At 51.3% G+C, this 20572-nt stretch overlaps 1 protein-coding gene across 4 annotated transcripts in view; it reads left to right on the top strand.

The window, feature by feature from the left end:
* Positions 1–20572, top strand: part of ABR (ABR activator of RhoGEF and GTPase) — a 186369-nt gene that overhangs the window by 38139 nt on the left and 127658 nt on the right. The window contains exon 1 of one of the 4 annotated variants that reach the window (XM_025476217.3): positions 2809–3318. The exons of 2 other annotated variants lie outside the window; for them this stretch is intronic. Coding sequence is in view for 1 of the 2 variants with exons in the window: in XM_025476215.3 (XP_025332000.1) it covers positions 8777–8837 (61 nt within the window). In the remaining variant the exon portion in view is untranslated. Of the gene's footprint in view, positions 1–2808; positions 3319–8681; positions 8838–20572 lie in introns of those variants that run through there. One more of the 4 variants, XM_025476215.3, reaches the window with a different exon arrangement.

Here is a 20572-nt window from a genome sequence, read left to right on the forward strand (position 1 = left end):
TCAGTTCCCATATACTTCTCCCATCATTGAGCTGAAAGGAAGATTTCCCATCTGTCTGTTTGAAGGGGCACCAAAGTCATCACTGGAACCCAGTGGGTGACAGCTTCAGCTTACAGCCCCTGGGACTGGGGAGTTCAGCATTGCTGCAGGCCAGCAGCATCTTATTTCTCAGACTCCCAACTTCTGTCCCCTGCCAGACAATGGGAGGAGGGACTGGACAGGTGCATTCTCAGGGACTGCTTTTTCCCACAGGAGGCCTACAATTTGCCCCCTTCCTCTAAAAACAAATGTAATTGCAAATTTGGGACGGGTCCAGGAGAAGGACTCTGAGAATTGAGACCAAAGTTCCCTTGGTGGGCTGAACCATTTCTTGGTTTCTATTTCATTTCCATGTTGGAGTCTGATTGGGCAAAAAAGAGTGCAGCATTGAATGCTGGCTGCTTAGTGAGGGAGCCCTGTGCATTGGGGAGTTTTTAGCTGGGATTTTGTGTGAACAGTTAGGAATTAATTAGAGCAGCAATCCTCTTGCCCCAAATCTGATTCTAGGATCCTGTTTTTTGTTTTTGTTTTTTTGTTTTTTTCTGAGTCTTTCCAGAGAGCATGACCCCTCTTGTCATGATATCCCAGCTGATCTAGACAGTTTTGGGTTTTTTTTTTCAGCTGGTGGACTTAGGCTGGCTGAAGTGTCTGTACTCCCTCATTCAAGGGTCTTTGTGACCAGGAACATATTTAGCCATCCATTCATTCATTTACTGAAACCACTATTTCAAGGTGCTGGGGTTATAGTGGTGAACAAGAGAGATGGCGGTTTGAATCCTCTTGGAGGGTTCCATTTAGCAGGAGACACAGGCATTGAGTGGTTTACAAAAGCACTGAGTAATCTGAAATGCAGGCCTTCCTGGGGAAAGCTTCCTAGCAGAAGTGACATTCAAGTTAAGATGGGAGGGAAGATGAAGAGATATCCAGGCATTTTAGCTAGAAATATCGTCCTATCCAAAAGTTTGGAAAAAGCAAGAGAGCTAGGGGACTGTGCCAGACAAAGCTGAAAGGAAGTAAGGAGCCAGGCCACAGGTCCTTGTGTGCCACCAAGAGGATGTGGGTCTTTATTCTGACAGCAATGGGAAGTGCTCTAGTTGCTGAGGGATGCTGGGAAGGTTTTTCCTCCAACTGTATCATCGTGTGATGATGTCAGCCTCCGGAGTCTGGGACTGCTCAAACCAACTCAGGTTGAGACTCAGGTCAAATGTGACCACTGCGCTGCTTTCTTTAGCCACCACGGCCAGAATTTTATTCCTTTCCACTCTCCCTTCATTAGAATACATGTCACATGTGTTGATTTCCTAAGTCAGCTGCTGGTACCAGACTGTTCCTGAGACAGAAGTGATTAGCCCAGGACAGAGTGCAGTGAACTTGGGGAAGGGGAAATAAGGAGTCACAAGGTTTCATGACTAGAACTTGAAAGTGCCTTTTGTAAAAGATGGGTGTCCTGGGACGGTTTGGGGAGAGAAAGCCAGTGGTAGATTGAATCATTCATGTGGGAAGGATGGCGGGGTGGTCCCTTGGTCTTCTGTGATTCTGGTCAGACACCATCTGCTGTTCCTAAGGGTCTGTTCTAGGCCACCCACCCTGCTGCTGCCCAAGGGTCATGAATGAGTACAGGTGTACCTAGCTTCTGGGTAGGGGCACCCTTTGTGAAGGTGGCCTAGGCCAGACCACTTCCTCTCTCCACCTCTAAGATTATAAAGGTGAAATTTTGGGAGGACATCAGAGGCAAAATGATGGGGAAAAGAACAGGAGGTGTGGGTATCCCTGGGTGGCTTAGCAGTTTAGCGCCTGCTTTCAGCCCAGGGTGTGATCCTAAAGTCCTGGGATCGAGTCCCACATCGGGCTCCCTGCATGGAGCCTGACTCTCCCTCTGCCTGTCTCTGCCTCTTCTCTCTCTGTGTCTCTCATGAATAAATAAATAAAAATCTTAAAAAAAAAAAAAAAACAGGAGGTGTGAACTTCCACATGTGCCCCTAACCAAGTAGTGTTCTCAGCACTGTTGACACCTGGGGACAGACATTCTTTGGGAGAGTTCTGCATTTTGCAGGACACTTTAACATCTCTGGCTTTAAAATGTTCCTATAAATTAAATTAATTAAATTAAACGAAATGCTCCTACATATTTGCAAATACTTCCTGTGGGGGAGTACCAACTGCCCTTCCCTCACTGAGAGACACTGTTACATGTTTATAGGCACCGGATATGCATAGCTGTGCTTTAGGTCCTGAAGGAGGCAAGCTTGGAAACTGGAAAAAAAAAGCCCATTGGAGAATATCTTAGAGAAGATTTTGTTCAGTGGGGTGGCTGGTTATTCTTCCCAGATTCCTGCTCTCTCCTGACCCCACACGGAGTTCCTCCTGCCTTCCCTAGCCTCTTTACTCACAATGGTCACCTGCAGTTCTGTGCAGAATCTAGTGGGCAAAGCTGAGATTTTTTTTTTTAAGATTTATTTATTTATTTATTCATGAGAGAGGCAGAGACACAGGCAGAGGGAGAAGTAGGCTCCCCGCAGGGAGCCCGATGTGGGACTCAATCCTGGATCTTGGGATCAAGCCTTGAGGCAAAGGCAGATGCTCAACCACCCAGGCATCCCAAAAGCTGAGGCTTTCCAGGCCTCTTGGCTGAACTGTGGCAGGACCACCTCTAGTGGCTGATGTGCTGCTCTGTTGGGCCACCAGATGGCACTCGGGAGCTCCCCCCCCCCCCCCCCCAATCCGCCGCAGGACTGCTGGTGGCTGGAAGTGTCTGCAGAGGGAACTTGCCTTAAAGAGGCCTGGCCCTTAAACAGATATGGCTGCACACCGCAAACTTGCACGGTAACCCCAAAACAAGCTTCTACTGCTGACAAGCACCACTGTTTAGGCTCTGATGCTCCTTTGTCCTTGCCTTCCCGAATGTTGAGCCGCCACCTCTTGGAGCCAATCTCCTTGACAGCCTATCCTCAGCCCCTGCGGCCATTCCTGGGTCTGACAGGGACGGGGGCCAGGTCTGGCTGGTAGCGTCACAGCTCCTGGCAGAGCAGCACAGGGCTGGGGTGCATCTGCAGAACACTGGCTGAAAGAACAAGACGCATGGCCAGTTTCAGGGGAATGGCAGCCACAGGAGAGCAGAGGGCCAGCCTGTGAGCTCTGACCCCAGGTGGGCATGCCTCTGCTGCATTCTGGATCTGATAAGGTTGGAACCACTGAACTTGGTCTCTGTGTTTTTGGGACTCAGAGAATCCTTCAATCTCTTCTGCTGGACTCTTTCCAAATGCTGACGAGGATGCTGTGGTGAGTAAATCAGGCAGGGGGCTCCACCGCTATTGTTGAGCCCTCTGATCCACTCTGTAGGAAACCTCTCACAATGACCCCTGGCAGGGGGAGGGGGTATGTGTGTGCAATCTGAGCCAAGTTGAGTGAGGGCCACTTTAGGGGCTTGGCACGAAGATCCTCCTGAAATTGTATTTACCTAGTATAATCTAGGGCAGCTAGTCTGTCCAGGAAGCTGAACTCACTGTGGCCAGTGGGGGGGAGCTAGGCTTCCCCCACATTGGAAATGTGTGGGTATGTGTAGGGAGCTTCATGGCTACAGTGAGTTGGATGTCACTGTGCCTTCTCCTGGCCATGGTGCTGAGGGAGGCAGCAAGGGGCGTGAATGCAGTTCTCTGGTTTACATCTTGCCAGGGCTGCAGATATTTATGACTCAAGCTGACACAAAACTTTGGTAGAGAAATAAATAATTGGGGAGGGCTTTGAGTTAATCTGTGCTATCTGTAGATCTCACTGTCTCTGGAAAAGCAAGGAGGCTGGGACAAGACAGGTCGGAAGAGGACCAAGGATAGAACTATCAGGCCAAGACTTCTCCTTGAGATGTGACCCAGCAGAGGCCTAGGGAATTTCTAGGCCCAAGGGGTGAAGGTGCATCTCAGAACAGTAAATACTATTTTCCCGTACCGGTAAAGAAAACAAAGCAAGAATCCAGAAACAGAATACAGTCGTCTGCCTGAGCTACCTGCGTATGCTACAGATTTGAAAACTGAGCTGGGAAAGGCTTGAGATAGGCCCAAGGATAGAAGCAGTAGAGTTCAGTGGGGACTGGAATTCCAGAAACTGTCACAGAATTGATTGCATCCAGCTTGTGTCCATAGTCATCTGCCCTGTTGTGGTAGATGTGGTGTTGAGTACCAGTTCTCATTTTGCTTAACCATTGATGGGCTTGGGGATGGGGTGGGGATGGGGGTGGGGGTGGTTCTGGAATTCCAGTCTTGCCTTCCTCCTATGGCTCCAATGTCTTTCTCCCTGAGTTTAACTTCATTCTATTCATTCATTTGTTCACTCATCGCAGCCCAATTCAGAGATTATACATGTGGACTCTGGATTCAGCATCTTAGTTCATTCTCAAGTGTCACCAGCTGCTAGCTGGCCAATGCTTACCCTGTCTGTTTCTGGGGAATGGAGAGAAGAGCAGTGCCTATCTCGTTGGCTTATTATGAGGGTTAAGTGAGCAGTGTCCCACACTTAAGAAGCACTCTGCAAACGTCAGCCGTCATTCATCTTACTTATTCAGCCTGTGCTGTTGAATGCCAGCCTGCTGGGCTTTGGGCAGAGAGTCTGGTCTGGGGGCACAATGTGGTTATGGCTGTTTTCGAGTCTACCTGAGCCTCATTCATCCATGGGGCTGAGTGCTGTGGATACCCCAGTGAAAAAAAAAGATGCAGTCCCAGCTTTTAAAGAGCAGATCTGGCAGGAAGGGTACAGAGTCTTTTTTTTGAGGGGGGGCTATCATAGTCTGTTTTTTTTTTAATTATTTTTTTCTTTATTTATTTATGATAGTCAGAGAGAGAGAGAGAGAGAGGCAGAGACACAGGCAGAGGGAGAAGCAGGCTCCATGCACCGGGAGACCGACATGGGATTCGATCCCGGGTCTCCAGGATCACGCCCTGGGCCAAAGGCAGGCACCAAACCACTGCGCCACCCAGGAATCCCCTGGTTTTGGTTTTTGTTTCCTAATTTGAATGTGGAGGCCCTCCACCCCTACATGCACATCCAGTCTCTCTGCACACTGGTGCCCCCTGCCAGCCCCAGCATGGGGAGAGGTGAACGGACATCCTTTCCAGGAGCAGTGACCTCCAGGTGATCAAGGAAGCTGGGACTCCCTGGCCTTCCTCTTGTGCACAGTGGAGGTGGGTTGCTCACAGTGAGGATGGAAGAAAAGTGGAGGTACTGAGGTTGTAAGCATAGTTACCGTTTTTCCATCTGAGTAAGTGGCTGTGGAAGCAAGAGTTGGTTGTTGGGAAGGTAGTGAGTGAGTAGCAGACCTGGGAATTAAGGGCAAGCCCACTGACCTTCAGGATAGGATATATCTAAAAAAAAAAAAAAAAGGATAGGCTATATCTCCTTCCCGCTCAGCGTCTCATCGTTGGCCCAGCACTACGGGCAAGGCGACCAACCCTTAAGTCTCCCTTACATTGATGGGTGGTTTGGCAGGAGCAGGTAGTCACCAAGGCTGGTAGGGAGCTGAGGACAGGCTATGTGCACAGGCCAGAGGGAGCACTGGCAAAGGTGGAGAGGGTTTGCTCAAAAGCCTGGACAGGGAATGGTTCTTGTGGGCCTGGAGGATGAAGTGGGTTGGGTGCTGATTCAGTGCCTTGGGGGTTCGCAGGCAGATCTGCACTTAGCTGAATCAGGGCACTCTGTCCACAGGAAAGCCCCTCCCCTGCTCTGACAGACTGGGGTTTGGGCAGAGCACTTAACCTTTGGCAGAATACAGATGAGAATGATTCTTTAACTCCTTCCTTCCTAGAATGTATTGGGTCCCCCCCCAAACTCCTCCCTATGCTCAGTGCCAGGAATCTGGAGGCTTCTGTTCCAGTCTCAAATTGCTCTGGTGTTCAAAGGCCCACACACTTGTCTCTAAGCCAAGACTAGAATCAGGCTGTGTGGTGTTACCACCTACTGGATGCTACTAGAAATGGCATCAAGGGCATCTTGAAGTAACTGCCCTTTCCTGGGACGTGTGCATGGAGATGGGTGTGTGGAGATGGAGGAGGGCTGGGAGGGTTAACTCAGTGCCTCCGTTTTCTCATCTAGAAAACACAGGGAGCTGAAGATGGCAATGAGGTTCGCAGTGAGATGATCTTATAAGCAAAGCACTGGGGTCCTAGGCAGGTGCACCACAGACATTCTCCATTAATTACTACAAGTGTCCCTCCTTACTGCCTCCAAGACTCCTCTCTCTCCCTGTACCCTGTATAGTGTTCTGGAGTGGGAGATCCAGGACAGGATTGGACAGAATGTAGGGAAAAAAGCAAACTGTGGCAATGTTAAGGAGAGCAACTGTAACGTTTTAGCTTGGAAATGCTGAAAATAGCATGTTCAAGCCTTTGTAGATAAAAATGTAAAATGTATGCAAATGTATGTGTCTCACGCAGAGAAACATACATCTGTGGCCTCCTGACAGCACCCGGATGTGGCCATCAGAAAAATCCCTGCAGCATACAGAGGGGGCCCAGGCTGCCTTGGTGGTGGAGGTAGATATTGGGTAGGGGGCAGTTCTGCTGCCTCCCTGGTCCACATTCCCCTTTACCTTTCTTCTGGGTTCCGTGCCTTCTGAGAGTTCCATGTGGGAAGAAGAGAGGCTCTTGGGCCCATCTCCACTCCTCCACTCTCACCATCCTCCCTCTGGTTCCTCTGAGAGCCCATTTGCTTCCTCTCCCATCCTGGCTCTATTTCTGGAGCATCTCATTGGAGATGCACACCCCCCTCTCTGCCAAGCTCCAGGTGCCTGCTTGGTCCTCCCAGTCTTGTGTGCAAGTCAGGGCTGGTGGGAGGGTGACAGCTGAGCAGGGAGGGGCCACAAGAGCCAGAGCCAGAGTCTGAGCCAGGAGAGTTGGGGTGGGGGAGAGCTGAGTGGATTTGGGGAGGGCCCAGTGTTACCTGCAGTTAAAAAACACCCACCATAGCCACCTGTAGAGGCTTTCTGCTCATTTACCTTGCACCTCCCAAGGGCTTGCCTGACCTGGTATGGGTTGGAGGCCTCCACCCAAGCAGCAGCAAGGGGTTGGGTGCAGGCTTCCTTTCAGCATTGTGGGTGAGGAGGGTCTGCAAGAAGAACTAAATTTGCAGTTATTTGGAAGGATGAGGAGCATAGCCCCCATGTGGGTGGGTCCCAGTGGAGCTGAGTCCCTTGAAGTTTTCTGCTTCCCTTCTCTTGGTTTCAAGAGAGGAGCTTCAGTGCCCCTTGCCCTCTTCCTCCCTCCCCCACAGCCTGTAGCCTGACTCCCCTCCCTCTCAGGTCCTTCAGAGTCCTTGGCCATAGGAGGCCTACAGGACCGAATCTGCAGCAAAGTTGCCTTGGCTTCCCTAGAACCAGCACCCAGGAGATGGGCATAAAGCCCCCCCTTCACTGTTCTTGGGAGGTCTTACCAGAAACTTTCTTTCTTTTTAAGATTTTATTTATTTATTCAGGAGACACAGAGAGGCTGAGATCATAGGTAGAGGGAGAAGCAGGCTCCCTCCAGGGAGCTGGATGTGGGACTCGATCCCGGCACCCTGACATCACGCCCTGAGCAGAAGGCAGATGCTCAACCACTGAACCACCCAGGCGTCCCAGCAATTTTATTTCTAAAGGTTTTGTTTTCAGAGGCGTCTTGACCCCAGACTTCCCTGAACTTGTATGTGATCATGCCTACAAGGTATGCCTCCTGGGCTGCGACTGTAGATCCCCAAACAAGTCTCTTGGGGAACCCAGTGGAGACCCCGGAGTGTGTCCTGTCTCCCGTTTTTCCTTCACTGCCCCTCCTGGACCCCCCCAGCCCCCTGCCTCTCTCCAGCCTCCGCCTTCGGGTGTGTAGGGCAGAAGCGCCCGGCTTTTAGGTCAAGGGTGTTTAAACAGATGAGGTTGTTAAGGTTTGGAAGGAAAGAGTGGCCCAGCGGCCAAGGCTTTCCTCGGGCGGGCAGGACCTTAACCCCGTCAGCGCCGCCCCCCAGGCTTGCCTAGGGGAGGGGCCTGACGGCTGCACCGGCCCCAGAAACTGCGCTTAGAGATCCTGGGGCGGCAGGTGATGTCACCCCTGCGGGGCCCGTAGGGCTCCCCGCGGCACTTAGTCTGCGGGTTGCCAGAATTCGGCCGAGCCCAGCGAGGGGAGGAAGAGGAGCCTGCGCCTGCGCCTGCGCCGCGGCCGGGAGCCCCCCGCGGGACCACCACTCCGCCACCGGCCAGAGCCCGTCTCGCCCCGGGGTCCGGAGGGACCGGGGCTGCCCCCCACTCCCGCGAGGGTCTGGCGGCGCGCGGCGGGGGGAGGGGGCGCGAGGCTCGCGCGGATTGGTGGCGGCCCCGCCCCCGCCCCCGCCCCCGCCCCCGCCCCCGGCCCCGGCCCCGGCCGCCGCGCAGCCCCGGGAAGTTGCTAGTCTGCGGGCGGGCTGCGGGGCCGCGGCTCCGGGATCCGCAGCGGGGCCGGCCGGGGCCGCAGCAGCCGGAAGGGCTCCCAGGGGCGCCCGCCTGCCCTCGCCCGCCCTCCCGCACCCGCGCCGCAGCCCCGGCTCGCTCCTCCCAGCTACCTGTTTGCCTGCCTCCCCTCGCCTCCGGCCCGCGCCCGGCAACTCCGGCCTCCCGGGCTGACCGCCCCTCCCGGCGCCCCGCCGGCCCGCGGCCCGAGCCCTCCCTCCTTTGTTGTGCGATGAGGCTCGGGTTTCCGATCTGACGGAGCCGCCGCCGCCGCCGCCGCCGCCGCCGCGCGGAGCCGCGGGCATGGAGCCGCTCAGCCACCGGGGCCTGCCGCGTCTCTCCTGGATCGACACCCTCTACAGCAGTACGTGCGCGCTCGGGCCCGGGAGGCCGGGCGGGAGGGGGCCGCGGCGCCCCGACGGCCCCGGGGCGCGACCTGCGGGGCTGCGGGCGGAGGGCGCGGGACGTGGGGGACACACGGGGGGTCCCCCCCGCTCTGCCGCAGACCGGGTCCCCGGAGCGGACTTCCAGCGGGCGGGGGGCCGCGGGCCCGACGGGGCGGGAGAGCTGTGTCCCCCCGTTCCCACCTGTTGTGTAACCGAGCACTCCCCAGCCCTCAGGAAGCAGAGCCCTAGTAGGGTGCTCCCTGCGCTTCCCGACTGACTGCTCTGTCCACGCTGGAGCAGAAAGGCCATTTTGGCCAAGTCCTTGGCCCCCGAGTTTGTCGCCTCAGGGACATCCTGGGGCCATTGTGTGTTTTAGGGTGGAGGTGGGGTCGGGTGGGAGGGACCGTAGGCGCAGATCTCCGCGGGGGCCATTTGGATTGAAGGAGCTGGAAACCTCCGGCTCAGCAGTCTTTCCTGCCAGCCTCATCACCACCCCCACCCTCACCACCCCCCAAAAAAGAAGAAAAAAGAAAACAACAACAACAACAACAACAACAAAAAAAATCCCTCGGCTTCTCCACCCCCTCGCTCCCAAATCTGCCTCAATCATGTGATTGCTCTTGCACTGCCGCTGGGGATGTGTAACTGATCACTCACTCGTACATTCCAGGGGCTCCTTCCAGGCGGCAAGCACCCCCACCATACACCCTTCCTCTCTTAGGTGACTCTGGCCCTGCACTTCTCTCCACCTCTCCCTTGAAACACCTTCCCCAAAGCTTTCAGGGGAGTAGGAAGAGGGTCCTGGCCCCTGAAGGAGCTAGTAAGTGGATTTTGCCCTCTGAGCACTTTGGTGGGACCCTCCCACTCTCTTGCTATGTCTCCTAGCCCAGAGTCCTGGGGCAGGGGGTAAGGGTTGGGGAGGCAGGTGGTGCCAAGTTCAGTTTCTGGACACTGCATGCCATGGGACAAGGACATTTTTAAGGGTTAAGCTGGCTCAGATTCCTTGGTGACAGTTATATCGGGGAGGACAGGAATGAACAAGGATAGTGCTTTGAACCCCAAGGTCTTGCCCTGGAGGCTCCTCAGTGCTCAGCATCCAGCCTCTGACCTCTATATCCCCTTGGGTGCCTCTCATTCCCCATACCTGCTTCTCTTCCCTCTTCTCCCTCCTCCTCCACTTCTATTCCTTTTCCTCCCCCCCCCCCCCCCAGCTCCCCTTATGATGGTTCATTCCGCTTTGGTTTTTCAACATCAAAGGGGCAAAGCCGGATCCCCTGGGTATCAGTCTTGCACCGAGCCCAGCCACTCCATCTGCTCCTTCTCCCACAGACGCCAGCAACGTTGGGTGAAGGTCAGGGCCCATGGCTGTATGGAGTGTGTGTGCACACATGTGTCTGCGTGAATAGAGGCATACATCTGTTCAGAGCCCTGCTGCAGATCAGCCCCTGACCTGAAGGAAGGATTAGTGACCTCTTAGCCGCGCTCTTGCAAATAACAGTAATAACAATGCCTCATATTCACATGCTACTTATGTTCCTGAATATTTTCTGGCTCCTTGCAAAATCCAGTAGTGGTTTCCGTATTTCTCAAAACATAGAATCCCATGGAAATCTCTGTCTAGGTTTCTCTCTGTTGCCCTGACGAAGACTCCCCAACGTAATTCTTTCCAAGTTTTCCTATCTCTCCCTCACCCCCACCTCTTGGAGTAGGGAAGTAAAATTGTCTGAGGTCTCCTTGAAAATTTCTGCCCAGAGGAAGATGGGACCTGAAAAGAGAAATTAGACTGAGACCTTCTTTGGGAGTACCTGTTAACCAACCCTGAGTGAAGCAAGCTAGCATCTGAGCTGTCTTGTCTGCTGCTGCTGCTGCTGCCCTGGCCCCTGGGCTTCTAGGAGCCTGGATGGGGGGGTGGGAGAGGCGCTGACTTGGCAGCAATGTGAGGAGTCCTTGCCTCCCTCCTTCCTCAGAATGGCTTATTTGAGAGCCATAGAATGAGGCTTCCTGGGGAGGTGCTGTGCAGTCATGTTTGGGCTGTTAGCCATGAAGTTTCCTCTTGACAAGAGCCTAAATTAAAACAAATACCCGGGCTGTCATTTGCCTGGCAGCCTGGTTTCGTGGCTCCCAGAGGAAGTTCCTCTGGCTCTCAGCTGTTTGCTTACAAGGCTTACTGGGGTGGCAAGTCCCCACAAAAGCTAAGTCCAGCAGGAGTAGTAAAGTGGATGCCTCCAGGGCACAGGGTGGCCCACATATGTCTTAGATATGGGAATGAGCCAGTGATAGAGGCCCTTCCTAAGTGCCGCTCCTGGTAGCAGTGATAATAGCATATCCTAAGGATCCAGTATATGCCAGGCATGATGCTGGGCTGTCTCCATCCATCCTCTCCAGACCACACGACTATGCAAGATACGTAGTCTTATTTCCATTTGGCAGGAAGAGAGATGTGGTAAGCTCAAATCCTTATCCAGAGTCACGTAACTGGTAAGTGACAAAGCTAGAATTCAGTTCATACCCTAGGTTGGTAAGGAAGACTCTGAGTGTCACCTAGATATGTCTGAGCTTCCTCAAGGCTTTGGAATGTCATGGAATGGGGAGCATCTGTCTCTTTGGTCCTCTGTGTTCTTGAAATGGTCCAGCAGGATAAGTGGCCTCAATGATTCTGAGCCCAACCTGTCCATGGGTCTCTTGTAGGAACTTGGGGCTGGTCCTGGAGCTAAGGCAGGGGTGGTTGAGGCTCTGAACTCACTGAGCTTGGTGATTTTCTACTCTTAGGGTGCCAGACTGCCAGCCAGCCCCTCCTCTGACTGACTTCTTGCCTTTGGAGTTGTCAGCTCATTCCTTCTGGCTTCAGCATCTATGCCAGGAGGAGTGTGTGTATTTTCATTGCAAGCTGATGGTCATTTGATAATGGGTAGGCAGCAGACCCCCCTTTTCCTCCTGTGGTAGAAGTACTGAAGGGCTACTGTGATGGCGATTTGTCTGACCCAAGGAGATGGGTTGACTCCCAGCTACCAGTTAATATAGGACTGATTGGAGCAGGGTCTTTGCTTCTGATAAGCTGGAGTGGCAGATGAGGCTTCCAGCCATCCTACTTCTTGTCTCTCTACCACTCATTTTCCTACGTTCATGTAATAAATCAGCTTTGCCCTTCAGTGCCTTGCCTTGACCCTCTCCCCAGAGCTGGTATGATTCTTTCCATAAAGGGCTATGTTCTTCATTTTATCTTCCCCGTGTCTTTGTCTCATCACCTTCTCCACTAAACACCACTTTCTCTTGGTTCTCTTCTATACCATGGGGTTAGGTTAGATTATATTAAGCTCTGTGGAATAGCAAAATGGGAGGTGCTCTGAGCCTGTCCCTCTGAGTGGATACCACCCTCCACACATATCTGAACTGAGAAATGTATGTACCCCAGGCAGGCAATAATTTGGTACTTCTTCAAATGTAAAGTCTTTCTTCTTTTACTCCAGGAAACATTTCCAAGGGATATTTCAGTTGCTCGTGATATTTACATGTCCCTTATAGACTCAGTACCCTCTCCAAGAGCCAAGAAAGCATTTGGGGCTGTAGGGATACAAACCCATCTCCAGATCATCATGAACCAGCCTCAGTTTCCCATCTTATTCCTATATTGGCCACACCAAGGGCCAGGCAGACTGTGGGTCTGATCAGAGCAGCTGTCTCACCCAGGCCGCATCAGACCACCCCAGATGTGCTGGTAGACACCTGCACCTGCAGATTGATGCTTTCTTATCCTCTGAAAAGCCCCAGCATTCATTCCTTTTTTTAACACCAGCCAATTATTGTCATGGCTGCTGGAGTCTCAGAGGTGGGGCTGATGGGAGAAGAAGTCATCTACTCAGAGAAAATTTTTGTTATTGTGATTGTTGCTGTTGTTCTTTAGGAAACAGAAGAGATGACAGGAACATTTGTGAAGAATTAGCTAAGTGGGTAGAAGACAGAGGAATAGTGAGAAAACCCATCCTGCCTCACTCTTGCAGGTGGGATGGAAGACTTGGGCTGTTCCCTGAGGTGTGGTCTGATTCCTGGGTACCCTGTGCATACCCCTCTGTAATGCCAGGCCATGACGTCTCTTGTAGATCCCATATGGATTAATTAATGTTTATAAGGTGTTTTGAAGGTGAGGAGCGCTACGGGACTGCTGCTCAGCTGTCCAGCTCATCATGGTCCTCATCACAAACGGGGGTCCGTGAAAGGTTTGCTGATGCGTAGAAAGGGCCGTAAAGGCGGTGAGGGTGCTGGCTGGTGCAGAGTGCTGGACGTGGTCCTTAGGTGGTGCCTTGGCCAGCTCCTCATTCCTAATAAGCCTTCAGTAATTTTTGGTAGCATAAGAGGGAAAAGAAAACTGGGTTCTTGGCTCCTTTAACTCCTTACTCCACCAGAAATCCCAGGAACCCATTCATTGGCCCATTCACAAGTTTCCAGCTGTGTGGATTTGGTAATTGTAGCATTTGTAGTGGAGTCGGAGACCCCCCAAGGGAGTCCCACGCGCTGCTAGGGCTTGTGATTGTGCAATTGGAAGACTTTACTGCCAGGGTTGGTGCTGCAGCTGTTTGGCTCAGCTTGAGCCCCGTAGGGGCAAACCAGGAACTAGGCAGCTTCACAGTTGGCCTCACAGTCAACTCCACGTCCTTCCTTCTTTGCTTCTGCCAGGCCCCTGGCTGTGATAGGTGGAGGCAATCCATGGAGCTCCAGTACCCATCACATTCTACCTACACGCTCTTAGCACTTTCCGCTGAGCACCAGTAGGAAGAGGCCTGGAGCTCACCTGTCTTGAGAGCAGGATAGAAGAGGTGGATTTTGATTTGTGGCCTGAGTCTGCCTTAGTTTGCATTTCTTTGGACAAGAAAGGCTCAGTTGGAGCCATGGATACTCCTGACTGGCAGTAGGAGTGTCCCACTTGTTCCTGCAGCTTGAAGGGAACCTGTCCAGACCCTGTAAATGGGAAGGAAGAAATCAGGGCAATAGGCAGACTATAGAAATGTCCCCATATGGGGATTGGGAATAGATGCCCAGTCCAACCCCCTGCCCAAGGCATTTGGCAAAGAGCTTTTCGAGGTGGAGCCAACTGGAACCATGACTGAATGGATGAGGAATAGATGTTTTCTATCTTCTCTTCTGCCCTTTCTTCCCTGGCACACACCAGAATGAAAAATGAATGTGGGTTTAGTAGCCATGTAGAAACTACCAGGGTCAGTGTGGTCTTCAGGAGATGGGGCAGGTGGGGTGGGCTCTGTGATGGCCTAATTTGTCAAGTGCCATTTTTCTCTTTTCTCCACCCTTACTTCTGAAGCCTGCATGTCCCTCCTTCTAGACCGTAGGCAGACATGAGGATGTGGTCAGGCATTTTGCATAAGGTGAGCAAGGTCTCCAGAAAGGGATGAGTGCCTAGAAGGCCTTGAGTGGGCCAGTGGTGCTGGAGCTCAGAGTCCTTGTCACTCTGGGCAACATGGCCTTTTGCCTCACTGATGTGTCGGCAGAGCCAGTGCTGCCTAGAAAAGCCCCATATTGGCTGGGGATCTGTGGGTTTACTTGGGGCTGTTCGGAAAGGATGTGTCCATAATTGCCTTCATGGGATTGAAGGGCTGATCCTATTAATACTCGGGCTAACCCCTTCCTCCTGGGCATTGCCTCCTGGCCAGCAGCAAGGGTTTAATGAACCAAGATTATGGAGACCAAAGATTTTTGTGTAATTTTTTTTTAAGATTTTATTTATTTATTCATGAGAGAGAGGGCGGGGGGGCGGGGCAGAGACACAGGCAGAGGGAGAAGCAGGCTCCATGCAGGGAGCCGAACATGGGACTCGATCCCAGGTCTCCAGGATCACACCCTGGGCCGAAGGCGGTGCTAAACCACTGAGCTACCCAGGCTGCCCAGATTTTGTGTAATTAAGCCCAGTTCTTTATCTTTTCTCCACAGCAACAATTTATTTCCTCATTTGTGGTTGCCTTGTTCAGCTGCAAATTACCCTGGGCCTAAAGAGCGGAGGGGCTGTCTTTGTGAATGAGTTTCTCCTTTGAAGGTGAAATTTTAGGTGAAAAACCCTTTTCTGGGAATTCTGGAGTCAGAGTGGCAGTGCGTTCCATATGATGGCACACCTTGGAGTTGCACGATGGGAACCTCTTTGGGAAATGTGTCTGGGTGCCTCAAAGGTACATAAAAACCTCACCCTTGGGTCTCTCACTGGGCCCAGTAAAAAGAAAGCTTGTCAGTCCTGCTGGGTTTGTAGAAATTAGTTTTTCCATTTGGTTTGGGAAGAATGGACATGACCTATAACCAGCCCTACTATGTGCCAGATGCTGTGCTGTGCTATACACTTTCCTTATGTTATCCTAACACCCCAACAAAGTACCTGTTACCAGCCCCCTGTTTTATAGAGATGAGAGAACAGGGAAGTTAGGTTATTGGCAAAGGTCTCCAGTTTGAACTGGATCAGATTTCAGATTGCTCGGACTCTCTGTGTAGCTTCCAACAGCAATAATGGTTATAGCCAATCCTGTTGAGTACCTACAACGTGTCAACACTGTCCTGGGCACCTACCCTGTTTTATCACCAATCCCCATTAGGCCCTACTTTGTGAGGCAGGAGTTATTATCTCTACTTTATAGAAAGGAAAGAAACAAGCCCAGGGAAGTTAAGTAATTAATTCAAGTTTCTAGAGCTAGAGCACAAGCCAGGCTTTGAACATGAGGTTGGCTGGATTCGAAACTTGCTTTCTCCTACACCCTTTGCCTCTCATAGCCGGGTCAGTGAAGGCCCCTTGGCAGCTGGGGGTTCATGGACATTGATTGATCTGTTCACCTCTCTAGCTAAAATGACAACTGTAAAAACTGTCTTGGCTCCCCCATGGTGTTCAAGGAGCTCTTGGCCTACAGGTGGCCTGTAGGTGCCTACTAACTGGACTACCTCTTCCTAAGGAGTGATCCCAAGGAGATCTCCCCATAGGCACTTGGAGAGTGAGATTACCTTCTCCCTGGGATTATTGGCCAGAAACACTGATGATTAACAACAACAAAACAAGTTTTAAGGGAAAGAGAGAAAATAGGCTTTGGGGGGTAGAAATGAGGTACAGCTAGTGCCCAGTTTCTAGAGCAGAGGAAGGCGAGAGGCAAGGAGATGGGGACTGGAGGAGGGGACTTGGCACAGCCAAGGCGTGCTGGTCTCACTCCTCGGCCTTTTAAAATTCACCTCCACAGTTTCCAGAGGAGAATAAAGGGCCCTCAGCCCTAAATCAGGCCACTGCACACCAAGGTCCTTTGCCCAGGGCCAGTTGTGCTGCAGTTCCAGGTTCTGCTTTTGAACTCGCGCAGGCACAGCATGCTAATGATGGGGTGGTTCCATACAGCCCCTCCAGCCCCTCTCCCCATCCCCCCAAGGGCCCCAGAGCCCAGAGCCCCCTGCCAAGGGGTCAGTCTGCTGGGGCTGGGTATGGCCTGTACCCTACATTGTTCACCTTAGCAGACCCCTCTTTCAGGATCGTTGCAGAAAGGGTTTGTGTGTGCTAAGTGTTCTGGATGTGATAAAACAGAGGATTGCCTTCCCTGAGCTGAGAACCAAAGCCTGAAGGTGTAAGTGGGGAGGAGAGAGGGGCATTCCACAACTCCATTCTCTTCCCTGCCTGAAAATTCACTGGCAGCGTACTTCCCTCATTGAGTCTGCAGGCATTTTTAGGAATTCCTGTTGAGTTGGGTGTAGGGACCCATGACCTGACCCTCCCATGCTACTGCCCTCCCTGTGGTTCCAGGATGCAGTCAGACCAGGGGTTCGGCCTTGACCAGGTCTAGCCTCTAGGTGCCACCCTGTGGTGCTCTCTATCCCACCCCCCTCCCTGCACCCCTCATCCTTACCCCCAGCTGTCTCCTGTTCTTCTTGCCCTTCCCCCCCAGCCTTTCAAGGGAAGAGACACCACTAAGGGAAGACAGCTGAAATGGGGCTGCCCGAGCCAAAGAATTGAGAGGGCTGGGAGAGCATGTCCTGGTGATGGGGATCCTGTCCCTCCAAAAAGGACATGGCTCCACTCTAGTGCTTCTCCACAATTCTTTTTGTGCAGGTTGAAATGATGCCTCATTGCAAAGTGCCCAAATCCTCCTTCACCTGAGCAGGGCTGGGGAGTGCCCGTTTCATGACCTGCTGCAGTAGCTACTACTGTCAGCTCTGTGTCATGAGACAGGAGCCAGAGGGCTAAGGTGGGGACCTCCAGTGTATACCATTAAGGGCCTGCTCACAGGTGGCCTGGTCAAAGGAGTTAGCTCCTCACCATTGAAATTAACTTAGCAGTGGCTGGGAGATTAAGCTAGATGCTAACTCTTGCTAACTCTTACAACCTAAACATAATACGTATATTTTATGTTATAAACCAGTAGATACACAAAGTAAAACAAAAGTTTCATTGGACTGTACTTAACTTTTCTATAATATTTGCAATGTACTTATATTTTTATACTCTTCTATTCCATGCCATTTCATTGCATTCAAAGCAAACCCAGAAAGTGCTGGTCATGACCCGCTACATTGATTTCATGACCTACAGTATGAAAACAGCAGACAAGATTATCTCAAAAGGGCTTTTATAAACTGTAAGGAATAATAATTTACTGAACTATAGTCATTTATATACCTGTGTTGTGGTTTTTGCCAGATTCACACAGTTTTATTCCTATGGACTTAATGTTTTTCTTCAATTTGATTCAGTTTAAAATATAACTTACTTAGAAAGGGAACTAGTGGAAAATCTGTACCACTTGGAATAAACCAAAAGTTACCTTACAAATAAATGCACTAAAAATTAAACAGTGTTATTAATTCTAATTATGCACTGTTGCCCTTGGAAGGATCTAGATCTGAACCTCCTGTGTCCTTGTTTAAAGAAAAAGGAATAGAAGATACAGGGATGTTAAAGACATACTGGCATCAAACAGAGTCTTTCTTCTTCACTAACAGGGAGATTGAAAGGAATCAAGATGGGAATAATTTTCTCAACATGTGCCTGAGTGTGCTTTAATGCAGTGTGGCTAGCAAGTAGGTGCTAATCAAAGGGCCCTTCTGTGTTGACATTCTCTACTTCTGTCTACCCAGGACCCCTATTTCCTGTGGTGGGAGAGGAGAGGAGAGGAGAGGAGAGGAGAGGAGAGGAGAGGAGAGGAGAGGAGAGGAGAGGAGAGGAGATGGTTTTCTCCTAGGGACAAATATACTAGAGCAGAATCTCAAACTCTGCTGTGTATTTGAATCGCCTGGGGATCTTGTTAAGATGCAAATTCTCATCTGCATCTTAACAGATCTGAGGCCCAAGGTTCTGCATTCTAGCAAGCTCCCAAGTAATGCCAGTGCTACTGAACAGTCTGGGGATCACAGTTTGGGTAGCATAACTCCAGGGTCCTTTATTCCCATCCCTAGGAGGATGACTACAGACCATGAACCAAGTCAGACTGTAACTGGATTCTAGACAGGTGAAGAGCCACCCATGACACATACCTCTTTTGAGCTCACTTTTCAATAAAAGCAAAAAGAACAAAGCGGTTGATGGATATCTAGTGGGTACCAGATGTGGGGTAGTGTTCTCACATTCATGATCTCATTTAATCCTCACAGTAAACCTGTGAAAGGTTGTTACCCTCATGCTAAGGATGAGAAGAGAGAATGGCCATTGTGGTTGGCCTCTGCTGGGGATTTCTGGCATGGCAGGCACACCAGACCTCTGTGTTCACCCCTTCCCTGAGTGGCAGAAATTCAGGCATCTGCCTTTTTGAGTGCCTCTGTCTAGACAACACTGGTATCCTCCCTACCTCCTTTCCCCTGCAGGGCAAACGCCAGTGTTAATGGAGCAAAATGCCTTTGTTGTTCATTTTCTAGTGCATGATTGAGAGGGTTAATGAGGGACCAGCTGGTGTGCCGCTCAGCCATGTGGAAACACCATTTCCCCTTGATTTAGGTGGGCAAACATTTGCAGGCCCCATGGCAGCTCCTGACTAAATGTTCCCCTTTTGGGCCTGGATGGTGCCTACCTAGATGTCAATGGGCATTGTGTGCCATCTTTGGTTGTAGAAACTTTAGAGGCCAAAAGCAGGAGCTGGTTCTGTCTCCTCCCTGGAAAGGAAGGATGGGACACAAATTTGATGTCTGAATGCCGTTTCTGGCCTGGGAACCCTGTCCTGGCTGATTGCTGCCACCACAGGCAGGGCCCTTGCAGCAGATGGCTGAGCACCTGGAAGCCCCTTTTCTTTTTATTATTTTTTTAAAGCTTTTATTTATTTATTCATGACAGCAGAGAGAGAGAGAGAGAGAGAGAGGCAGAGACACAGGCAGAGAGAGAAGCAGGCTCCATGCAGGGAGCCTGACGTGGGACTTGATTCCGGGTTTCCAGGATCACACCCCGGGCCGAAGGTGGCGCTAAACCACTGGGCCACCGGGGCTCCCTTTTCTGATGCTTTCTGATGCCACCCCACCTTTCCCTGTAGCCGGAGTTATGGTAAACCCACTTCCATCTGCCACTCCTTTGCCCAGAAACCTTCCATGGGGCCACATTTTATTTCCAGATGAGATCCAAACTGCCTTCAAGATCCTCCACGTTAGGGGATCCTCACACTTTCCTTTCAGGTTTCCCAGCATCCCGCAGCCAACCTCCATGCTCTGTTGAACTCCCTTCCAACCTCAAACCTCAGCTTGATGCCCACCAGCTCTAGGAAGCCTCCCATGCCTGATTGTAGTGCTCGCCTGGTTGAGGGCCCCAGCTCAGAGCTCTTGCTTGCTCTGGGCCCCATCATGGAGCACTTTCTTACCTGTTGTTCTGTAGTGTTTTCCTATATGGTGTTTCCAGTCTGTTGTCATTTCTTCTCTGTCAGACTACACTCCCTAGAGACATGAAGAAAAATAACAAAGGCTGCCATTTATAGAGTGCCAGACACTGTCCTTAAGTACTTTACAAACAATGTTCCATTTAAGCTTCAACCTCCTGTGGAGGTCGCACCTATTTTTATCCAGTTTTATAGATGAGGAAACTTTAAAAAAGGATTCTAGAGACATTAAACAGCTTTCTTATAAAGGGCTGAGCTGGACTCTAAACCCGGATGTATGTCAATTCCCCCAGCCTGTGGTCTGTACCAGAAAGGCCCAAGTGCCAGGGTCCTCTGAATGAGAACTGTATGTTTGAAAAACTCCTCTGCATGCCTCTTCCAGTTTGGGGACTGGCTCTTAACCACCACGTGCTTCTCCTGTTCCCACATACCCAGCTGTGCCCTAACCACGTGGTAGCTTGGAAACGCTTGGTGACGTTTGGTGATTGGTGGAGAGGGTATAAAGAAACAGAGTGTTCTGAGGGGCCCAGGTCCATCATACAAGGACCACCTAAGAGAATCATGGAGCAGGAGAGATGCAAGGAGGCAGTAGGGCTGGGCCTAAGGAGGGCAGAAGGCCAGTCAAAAAAGGATATTGGAGAGGCTAAGTCAGTCAGTGATCCTCTCTCAGTCCCACCTATAATTCAGGGCCTCACTCACATCAGGTCTGTGAATCAGCAGGGGCATCTTGTGAAAATAGATTCTTTTTATTTTATTTTATTTTTTAAAGATTTTATTTATTTATGCATGAGAGACACACACAGAGAGAGAGGCAGAGACACAGGCAGAGGGAGAAGCAGGCTCCATGCAGGGAGCCCGACATGGGACTTGATCCCCGGTCTCCAGGATCAGGCCCTGGGCCAAAG

This window comes from Canis lupus, chromosome 9 (genome assembly GCF_003254725.2).
Source record: "Canis lupus dingo isolate Sandy chromosome 9, ASM325472v2, whole genome shotgun sequence".
Classification (NCBI taxonomy): Eukaryota; Metazoa; Chordata; class Mammalia; order Carnivora; family Canidae; genus Canis; species Canis lupus.